The sequence below is a fragment of the Xiphias gladius genome, chromosome 21 (assembly GCF_016859285.1).
Source record: "Xiphias gladius isolate SHS-SW01 ecotype Sanya breed wild chromosome 21, ASM1685928v1, whole genome shotgun sequence".
In the NCBI taxonomy this organism is placed as follows: domain Eukaryota; kingdom Metazoa; phylum Chordata; class Actinopteri; order Istiophoriformes; family Xiphiidae; genus Xiphias; species Xiphias gladius.
Window position 1 is genome coordinate 22,204,034 of NC_053420.1, and position 11,075 is coordinate 22,215,108.

Sequence of the window (11,075 nt, forward strand, 5' to 3'; positions counted from 1 at the left end):
TTGTATTTATGTCCTCTGCAGAAACTATTCAGACCCCTTCACTTTTTCCCCGTTTTTTTATGTTGCAGTCTTATGCTAAAATCTTTTAAATTCATTTTTTCCCTCATCAGTCTACACTCAATACCCAATAATGACAAAGTGAAAACAGAATTTTACTTTATTCATTTATTAAAAAAGGAAGAACTGAAATATCAGATTGACGTTACAGCCCTCTTCTTCCCAGTCTTCCTGGGTATGATACAACAAGCTTTGCAGACCTGGATTTGGGGACTTTCTGCCATTCTTCTCTGCAGATCCTCTCAAGCTCTGACAGGTTGGATGGGGACCGTTGGTGACCAGTCATTTTCAGGTCTCTCTGGAGATGTTCGATTGGGTTCATGTCAGGGTTCTGGCTGGGCCACTCAAGGACATTCAGAGTTGTCCCTAAGACACTCCTGTGTTGTCTTGGCTGTGCGCTTAGGGTCATTGTCCCGTTGGAAGATGAACCTTCAAGTCTGAGTCTGAGGTCCTGAGCGCTCTAGACCAGGTTTTCATTAAGGATATCTCTGTATTTTGCTCCGTTCAGCTTTCCCTCAACCATGAACAGTCTCCCTGTCCCTGTCACTAAAAAACACCCCCACAGCATGATGCTGCCACCACCATGCTTCACTGTTGGGATGGTATTGGGCAGGTGATGAGCGGTGCCTAGGCTCCTCCAGACAGGACATTTAGAATTTAGGCCACACAGTTCAATCTTGGTTTCATCAGACCAGAGAATCTTGATTCGCACAGTTTGAGAGTCCTCTAGGTGCTTTTGCAAACTCCAAGTGGCTTTCATGTGTCTTTCCCTGAGGAGACGTCACCTCTCTTACCAAGGCGCTTGTGCCCCGACTTCTCAGTTTAGCCAGGCGGCCGGCTTGAAGAAGTGTCCTGGTTGTTCCAAACTTCTTCCATTGAAAAATTATGGAGGCCACTATTCTCTTGGGCGCCTTCAATGCAGCAGAATTTTTTTCTGTGCCTTGAGACAATCCTGCCCCTGATCTCTGAAGACAGTTCCTTCGACCTCATGTCTTGGTTTTTGCTCTGGTATGCACTGTCAGTTGGGAGACCTTATATAGACAGGTGTGTGCCCTTCCAAACCATGTCCAATCAAATCGTGGTGTAGAAACATCTCAACGATGATCAAGAGAAATGGAAGACACCTGAGCTAAATTTCAAGTGTCATAGCAAAGGGTCTCAATACTTATGTCAATGTGATATTTCAGTTTTTCCTTTTAATTAATTTGCTAACATTTCTAAAATTCTTTGTTGGTTTTTTCATTTTAACAAAATGTGAAAAAAGTGAAGGGGTCCTAATAGTTTCTTAATGCGCTGTACACCTTATGTTTCAAAAATAGGTTTGATTTCTCAGAGTTTTTTTCCCCCTTTTTTGCCAATGGATGAGAGTATTCATTCATCTCTCATTGAGACCTTTTATCTGATATCTGCCACATACTGTTCAACGTTTGGATTACTGTCTGGATATAACTGAATCCATATTTTAATTACATCTGTTTATATGAGGCCATGACATAAAATTTTAGAATAATTCTTTAGACTAAAACTAGATGAATTTGAGTAAGGACACAGGACACGTTCCTCACATGCCACGTAAGCCCCTGGTATACATCCATGTCAGAGCAGTATGAATACCTGAATGAAAATTCAATTGTAGAGACTTGAAATTACTTGTGATGGGTAATCTGTCCCAATGAATACTCAGCCAGCTTTACTTTTGACAAATGCTTAGGTTATTGTCATGTGGTAAAGCTAAGTGCTGTTGCCAGCAGGGACTTGTTTGACAACTCTCCCTGACCCGGCTGCCAAACAGCAATATGTTTAATGGAAGAAACAATCACAAGAATTTTACAATTTGTTTGTGATTTTTGCCTTCTGGAGATTTTAACATGCCACAGTAGGAAACACGTGTAAATAATAAAAGTAAAAATCGCTGAATCTCATTTAGCTTTTTCACTTTAAGGGTCTTGGTAATGTGCGTGCTGGCTCGCTGTTACACTGCCATGGCTTACTTGAATAGAAGAAAGCCATTGTTACTTTTATTGGTAACACCTGCACTTTTCCTGTTATGACAGGTCAAAATTTCAGATGTGAAAGGGCCTATTGTGCAGGTTTTCGCAAGCGGAAATACTGTTGGGCAGTATTGTTGAGTTCCACTGAAATGCGTTCAGTCATCTTGAGGGTCGTTGAGGAACCAGTTATTATGCAGGAGCTGCAGAACGAGTCACTTCAGAGGACTGATTAGCAAGCAGAGCCCCCATGCAGTGGTCATCCTTTCACTGTTGCCTATGCACTGTGTTCATCTTCAGGAGTATGACGGCGCCTTGATCTGCCACAAGGTGGTGCTGGTTGTCATAGTTCCATATTGCCACATCAGATGAAGATAAGTTTTTCAACATGTCATGCCCCTGACAGGCAGGTATTTAAAAGGTCTCTATCTCAGAACTGCTGTTTGTAGTATTTTTTTTTTTTGTCAGAATTGAAACACAGCTGGTTATCTCTATCATTTTAAAGCACTGCAGCCTATGGTCGTCAGGGTTAAATTGGGCTTTATTCAGGCATGCCGCCACATGACACCGTCATATGACGCATTTTCTGCAAATGTGCATGATTTTAAACGTAACGTTTTTATTTCTACTTTTAATTTGCTAACAGGGATTGAGGCCTGAGTTCGACCATTGTGACATCTTTCTAAACACAGTAAAATCTGCAGCTGTGCTGTTGAAAAGGTCCCAACAATTTACTGTTAGCGGTGAGAACTGATGAATGTTCAGTGTCGCTGAGAGTAAGAGTTTCACACAAAATGAACATTAATACACGAATATGAAAGGACACATGGATTCATGAGGATTTTCAAACCTAATGTTATTGAATTTGTTGTAGAATTTGAATCTGCAAACCTAGAGCTTTACCCCCCATAAATGTCTAATAGCACAATATTATATTGTATTGTTGTAATATATGGAGATCTAGAGTAATGTAACACCCAGCTGACATTTGTCAAACACTGACCCTGACTGGAAAAAAAAACCTTGTTATAGCTCCATCAATCCCATGCAGAAGATGTTTTTAATCTTATAACACATACTAATCATTTTACTAATAATTTTCCAGCTTGCAGTATGAGTTTTGCTTGGCCCATGTTACGACAAGAATGTTTTTCCTTTTCTGCCAAATCTAGTTCTTGCACTTCTGAACCATCAGGTCTGAACCCCTCACTGCTAATTAACTTACCCTACAAAAAATGAAAATGTTAGTCAGCAGCATGTGGCTTGTTAAGAAATCAGCCCACAGTGCAGTTATAAAGCCTAATTCCTGTGCTTATTGATCATCATTAGAGGGCCGCAGAATTATTTTCTATCATTAAGGCAAAACCAGAACAGAACATTTAAACAGCGGGCGGCCAGGTAATTTAACATTTTTATGTTCTGTGACACTGCACCAAAAATGCTAAATGCTGCACAATAAAACACAACAATTTAGCCGAAGGGTGACAGTAATCATTCTCTGCTTTGTTGAAATAAATTGCCTTGTAAAGGACAGATCAGAAACCTATTTACATTAAAGTTTCGGTGATGCAGTTTGTGATTCAGTTTTTATTTATGGGGTTTTCAGGCAATTTTCCATCACATTTAGGACTTTTATTGCATCTTAAAAGAAATGTTGCCTCATTAGTCCACATAAGAAAAAGTTTCCCCCTTAATTTCTAATAGATGATTGGCGCACACTCCACACTTGTTGTAATTACGCTGCTCAGTAAATCTGGCTGTGGATGGAGGCTTGCGTTATAGTCTTCAACCCACACTGAGATTCAAAACTCTCACGTATCAGACCGAAGCTGCCCCTCCTGTCAACAGTAAATGTACCTTATAAACGCACAAGTGTTGCATGGATTCACACGCTGAAGTAATTACTCAATAGAGGGTCACCGAGGACTTCTGATTAGCAGAGGGGGAGTGAATGCGGGCTCTTCATCGAGCTAAATGCAGTTATGAACAGTTGTACTTATATAATACATTCACGAGGGATGACTCTATTGTTATATGTGTGGTTTAGAAAACCTCAGCCTAAGTGGCCAGAGTCTGGTCACAAACGCAGGTCAACTTTAAAAAAAAAAAAAAAAAAAAAAAAAATACACCATTGCCCTCTAGTGGACACTACGGTCCATATAAGTATAAAATGAGAAGGTTTGTAACCTTAATTCCTCCTCAATGAATCCGTCTGAACTTGGCTCTGCTTGTAGGCAACACTTTCATCCCCATCACAGAATAACTCAAGTTGACGGACAGAAAATATATACGTGTATATATGTATATCGTGAAAACCTAATGATAAACGACAACGAGTGTTACTTCACGTGTTTTCCTATGATATTCATTGGCTGTCAGCATGTGTAGGCCTGTTGGGGCCATGCTACCTGGAACTACAGTGTCCAACTCAATAATGTATTTAAAACCATCCTTAAATGTTGACTTTTACTGCATGATACTCTCAAGACTGTCTTCTTGGTGAGCTTATTACATTTCCTTTTTTAAATATGGCATTGTTGTAACATTTCTGTGAGTTCGCTATAGGAGAACATCTGGTTTTCTGCAGGAGACTGATTTTTATAGGTCTTTTTGTTAAAGGCAACCGCAAGAAATTGGTGATGATGGCTGTCTCTCCTGAGACTCAACATTGATTTATAACAACCATGCTGCATTATTAGTAATATTTACAGTGTGGTTGTGACTGGCTGGACTCCCACTGTATCTATAGTTGCACAGCAAGGACCTGGTTGTGTGTCCGAGTTAATACAGTATGCCATAGATAAATGTGGGTATTAGTAATATTTATTTTCTAAATGGAAATTGAAATAAGACAAAACATTTCCCTGCACCCAAACACATTTATTTTAGCCCAGGTCTTCTCTTGTATCTTCTTGGACCCAGAGTTAACATGTTGTGAAAAATTAGATTTTTGAAAAAATCTGATGAGTAATTTAATAGAAAACTTGCCCTTTATTTGCCCTTACCTTTTGAATATAAGACATTTTCATAACAAGCAGACCACTAGGTAAATGCTTCAAGCAATTATCTCATTATAAGCCATAATGAAGATGAGAGCATGGGCGACATTTCAGAGGGCCCAGTGACGGCTCTCCTTTTTTTCTCTTTTGAGAAAATACTTTAAAAAGAGTTATTATTGCTGGGGTTTATTCTGCCTACAAATGTTTAAAATGGCCAAAAGAGCGACAAGTAGGTGTAACTCAAATGACATGTGATGAGTTACCCTCCAGGCTCATTTGGGCTTTTGGTTTAGTTTTAATTTTTAAGTTTAGCAGACTTTTGTGGTGTCAAACTTTATACCCTTTTATTTAGAGAGCTTGTGTTATGTTACTCCGACTCTGAACAGAAGGTGGTGGTGTGGTATTTGATAGAAATGGAGAAAGTAACTTGGGCTTTCACAGATTTTATGGATTGTGGCATAAGAATGGTGGATGGTCAGTTTTTTTTTTGTCCCCATATTTTAAATAGAAATGATGGATGTGTTTAGTCTTTTTAGTAAAGGGATATTAGCTTTTTCTAAAAGGGTCAGTTATTACTGGAATTAGATTAACCCTGGCAACACTTTGTCTAATAATGTTAAATAAAATGACAATACCTGATTAACCAAGATATTAATATAGGCTATAATATCTCACCATAAAAGTCTAATAAAATGTGCAGACATTTATCGAGTCTAGTGCAGAGTTAAGGCTACATTTAGTTCATTTGTAAAGAACCAAAAACGTCAACGCATTTGTTATAACCACTGTGTAAAAAATATTCGCAAATGTATTAATTGATTTGATTAATGACCACGTGTCATACAGGTTTAAAAATGTATTTGTATGTGCTGGGGGAAAAAAAGGAGAGCGTAAGGGAGGTGGATAGATAATCTCCGAAGAGATCGTCCTGAAAGAAGCAACCTGCAGTTTTAAGGGAGAAAAATCCATTTGCAGTCGACGTCTGGCGGAAGATGTTGCGGTGAAAGCGTTTTTAATTTGTGGTGGGTACACTCCAAACACACCCGCTCACATTAGTGTGAGCTGAGCTGTAGGATAGAGGAGCTGACATTTAACATCGGCTCTTTTCTGACCGCTGTTTGCTGAGGAGTAGGAAAAGATGAACCTTTGGTACGTTACTGGCGGTTCGCTCGACGGATTTTCTCCCTTATCTTGTGTTAATTCAGCGTATAAAAAGCCCAATGATGCATCCTCTACACGTCTTGGGGGGGCTGAATAAAGGTTAAAGGTCTACTAGACATCCAGCGACCGTTGTCTTTAACAATCGTTTATCTAAGGCAAATTCTAATAACCCATTTTCCATTCTCGAAGATCAAGGGTTAAAGGGTCCTGTGATCTTTTGGATGATATAAACAAGTGAGTTGTGTTTTCTGTGTGGTTTCTGGCAAGATAGAGAGACTTGTTGGGGGGGGGGGGGCGGCAAAAGAATGAAAGAGTTGAAAAGAATGGACGGATCCCCTTTGGCTCTTTTGTGTCACGTTTCTTTTCTTTTCAGATGGAGCTCTCATCCGTGTGATTTCAATTTATTGTCAGGGATTATGCCTCGTGGATAAAATGGACACTAAACAAATAAGAAGAAAAAAAAATATGGCTTCTAGTCGGGCAACATTCCGCATGGATTAAAGTAGACTGTAAGGAAACACTCTCTTAGATGAATTTCATACTGGGAGACGCAATGTTACAACATGGAGTGGGAGATTAAAAAACAAAAAAACCAAAAACTTGGCAACTGTTTTATTGCAAAAGATATGTCTCTGAGAATAGATGAGGAGTCCCAGGCCCCCCTCAAGGACAGCAGCTTGTCGGCGCTGGAGAGGAGGAAATCGCAGCGCAGAGGGGAGAAGTGTTGCCCGTCCCAGTCCCCCGTTGACATTTTAGGAATGATAAAAGTTCCGCCTTGCCTGGAGCTACAGCCTCGCTGGAGCCGGCCTCAGTCTGCGGCAGATTGCCTTTGCTCATTACAGCAATTATTTTACTCCAATTTAACCCCTGCCTGAATGGCAGGGAAGTCGAGAGAGAGCCTTTAACGCGGCTGTAGAGTGGCCTGTCATGCCCCCCCCCAATTATGTCATTTCATTTCATCACACGGGAGGTTCAGATGTTTTCTTCATGCGCTCCAGTAATGTAATATGTTTATATGTAGATTGGCTCACGGGTCCTAACACCCTGTCTTCTCTCCAACGGGGTGTCGCCTGGCTCATTTTACACCCCAAACACCCCCTAATGACACGCCCGTGGATTGTTTACAAGCTATTTAGCCCAGAGAAGCAATCTCCAATATTTACCGGCGTGTTTTGAAGTCAGTCGGCACAACTGGGTCGCCCCCCCCCCCCCCACCAAAAAAAAAAACAACCCTCTTCTGGCGCCAACAAAATCTAGGTTAGTTGTTTCAAAGCAATAGGCAACAGCTGTAGCAATACATTCCACCAAAATAATATGTGTCAAGTTTACATTCGCAGCGCACACCAGCCCTGCGAGGCTGAACCACGCGCCTCCTGGCATGTGCACAGAAAGTGTGAATGTAAATACCTGACGAAAACCTGAAGAAATAGAGACGGGACAGGTCAATATTGTTACGAAGTGGGTCACATGAAGCCTTTAGATCTAAATGAAATTCCATAAAGCATAATATTTCAACTATGCTGCTCTCAAGATAATCAATAATTCCTTTTTCTTTTTTTTTTTAAACCTGCTTTAACAAGGCCTGAAAATACTTTTTCACTTCTGCTTTTTCCCCAAACTAAGACGCTATAGGCGAGTAGTTACCCCGCTCACCAAGACCCCCTAAACTTCATCCTAAAATAGATAAGGAAATATTGAGTTTTCTACAGCTCTTTAAGTTTTCAGTAAACATTAGGAAACCTATTTTTCAAGCACGGTTAAGGACCATCAAACAGTCTAATTTCGGTGCAGCGGGCACCATGCAAGTGTAAGTCAAAACGAACAACTTCGTAATGAAAAAGAATAAACAATTTATTGTTAAGTTATGTCACAAATATATTCATAATATAAATGAGGATATTCTTCAAATATACATTATTTTACAGTACACATATCCCTTCCGAAGGGAATCATTCCAACAACAGACAGTGCTGTTATAAAAACAAATGCTGTGGTTCTCCAAATTCACAAAGAGCATTCATTGAAACTGGTCTCTGTGACCCACTACAGTTACGCACTGATACGAATGCAAAAAAAAAAAAAAATGAAAAAGTATGGGCTTTTTTTTTTTTTTTTTTGCGCAGTGTGACAGCAGCCCACAAATGCGACGAAAGCCCAGCCGGAGTTTGTCGGTGACAAAATGTCAAGCCGCGCAACAGTCTGTTACTTACTCGTAGAGGCTTGTAAAAGAGGCGAGGAGGGGGCTGTCGCCGACACAACTGTGGCACACAGCCTGCCGTCCACACTTGACCGCCAGTCTGTGATGTAGGCCCTACAGGTACCGAGTTGTTTTCCACCTCTGCACCGCAAAAAAAAAACAACATCATCCATCTCAAAGTCATTTAGTCTCACACTCATCTTTATGTTTAAGATCTCTGCCATCGATAGGTTCGTGGTTGCTATTGTCACTTCAAAGTCCACGGGCAAAGACAGAATTAAAACTCAAGATTGGAGGACTAATAAAGCCGGATTCTTTTCGCGGTGTGTGAACTTACTGCCGAGGTCAAGAGAAGTGGATCAACTTCAAGGTCCTCAGAAGGAGGGGGGGGGTCTATTAGGAGGCCCTGGCCCCCTGACAAGATGTGACACTGAGCTCACCGCCAGGATGCCTCTGTATTTACTACAGTGTCACCTCACCTGTCAAACTGCCCCGTCCCCCTCCCTCCGTCCCCCTCACCTCGCGTTTGGGGCTCGCAGAAAGTAATCTTCACACCCCCACCCCCAACCCCCCGTCCTGCGTCCCCGTCAAGCGAGGTGGTACATACTGTATCCGACGTGAGCGGCGTACAGTCCCACGGGGGAAACCGGCAGCGAGTGCCTCTGAAACGGGTGCGACCCCGCGTAGGACGCGGGGACGTGCGCACCGAGAGGAAAAGAAATCCCGAAAGCTGGGGGCAGCATGGGCTTAGCTGCCATTTTCAGTTTTTCAAGTTCTGCCTCCTGCAGCCGCTTGGCTTTGGCTCTCCTGTTCTGAAACCAGATTTTGACCTGGGTCTCCGTCAAGTTGAGGGAACTGGAGAACTCTGCGCGCTCGGCGATGGAAAGGTACTGCTTCTGGCGGAACTTCCTCTCCAGGGCCAGCAGCTGGGACGTGGTGAAGGGGGTCCGGGGCTTTCTGTTCGTCTTGTGTTTTCGCAGAGGGCAGGCAGGAGGACTCAACCTTCCTGTCAGAGGACAAAACGCTTTCATTTAAAACCATGGTATTACAGTGAGTAATGCCGCAACCCACGCAAGCCAAGTAGACTGGCTACAAAGTTCTCGTATTTAAACCACGCTGACTATGAAAGTAATCATTTTCCACACAAGTCCTGACATATTTAAGACTAAGAACATAAGATTACACATATCTGACCTAGATATTATTTATGTCTGTAATCGAGGCAATGCAATGACACCATAGCTTCAACTTACGTGGAGGCGTAGGAGAAAAACGAGGACTCTGTATCCATGAAGTTCTCTCTTTACTGTCCGGGCTCTCGGGTTTAATCAGTACGTCTTCTTGCATGTTCATGATCTCCCCCACTGAAAACGCAGAGCTCATGGGTAAAGCAGGAAGTGGAGTATCCAGACTACCGAAAGAGCCCATCCGCGCGCTCTTCCCCAGCGCCTGGGACGTCCCGGCCACGGACGGGGCATCCGGCGATGACACCTCTCTGCTGGGTTTCCTATCAGCCATCAGCGCCTCGACGCTGAAGGGCAGAATAGCAACTTTGGGCTTGCCGGTCTCCTCCGCGGGACTCAGACTGGTCTGCATCTCGCCTCTGCCGCCGAGAGCTGAGCGGGGAGGAAGTTCTTCAGTTTTCAAACCAGCGGTTAAAGCTGACATGGCGGTCGATGGGGCCATACAGGTCCGACTGGGACTGGTGGTAACGCGACCGGTTGACTCTCGTGGGTACCGTGGCAAGAGTTGCAGAAAGTCGCGGCGGTGAGCCCTAAGGTGACGGTATCCTCATGTTTATGTGACCAAATTGGAGTGAGAGGCTATAATAAGGCAGGCGTGGAGAGAGAGGCAGCCAATCAGGGGAGAGATGGGCTGGGCCCTGTGAGACTCCAAGGGGGGGGGGTCAGAGTTGGAAAGTTAACAATTGTTACCTTTTTAAAACTCAACCAACTTCAGATAAACATAGACACAACAAGCTCCAAAACTAAGTCCCTCAAAACGACCTGTTACCCCAAAGTGTAACCTATGATGATCCCACCACCAACGTATTGACATCAAATGATTAGGGCTCTAGGCGCGGGGGCATCATTTCTACTATACCTCGCCATGTTTACGCGCCATCTTTGACAACTTTTCTGGCCCGAACTTCTACTCAGTTCGACCCGCGCGATGCCTTCGGCCACGTGCTTCCACTGCCCGAACATTGCACAACCGTTTGACTCCCCTCCTTATGCGACGAGCCCCTCGCAGCGCGCCGTTTATTGATGGCTGCGGGGCTCTAATCAGATTGAAACACACAGGCCTTCGCAGTCGTTCGGGGGTAATTATCGGGCTTGGGGGGATTGGGGGGGGGGGGGAGTCACCTGCCCCCCGACTACATCCATTAAAGTCAAAAATTATGTGGAATGGGGGGGAGCAAGGGGGAGGGGGCAGCGTGGAGCCAGGGATTTAACCCGGGACTGTCACTGATTTACCTGGCGGTACCCCCCCTGCACCTTATCATTATCTGCAGTCCCTGAAGAGGGGGCGTTTTTGTCACTACCGTCGCTGAGATCAGACACATCGCTGGGCTAAGTGTATAAGGAAGAGCATTATATCTCGTTGGATGCAGGCGCAGAGTACGATCTCGCATCAAATAACGTTGCCGCAATAAATCTCAGCTTTAAAATA

The 11,075-nt window shown here is 43.2% G+C and overlaps 1 protein-coding gene across 1 annotated transcript; it reads right to left on the minus strand.

Moving 5' to 3' along the window:
* Positions 1 to 8,989: 8,989 nt before the first annotated feature.
* Positions 8,990 to 10,145, minus strand: msx1a (muscle segment homeobox 1a). Its single transcript, XM_040115895.1, has 2 exons — positions 9,656 to 10,145; positions 8,990 to 9,408 (listed from the first exon to the last, which is right to left on the minus strand). Exons 1-2 carry the CDS (start codon positions 10,086 to 10,088, stop codon positions 8,990 to 8,992), a joined length of 852 nt encoding a protein of 283 aa, XP_039971829.1. The 5' UTR covers positions 10,089 to 10,145.
* Between the last annotated feature and the right edge of the window lie 930 nt (positions 10,146 to 11,075).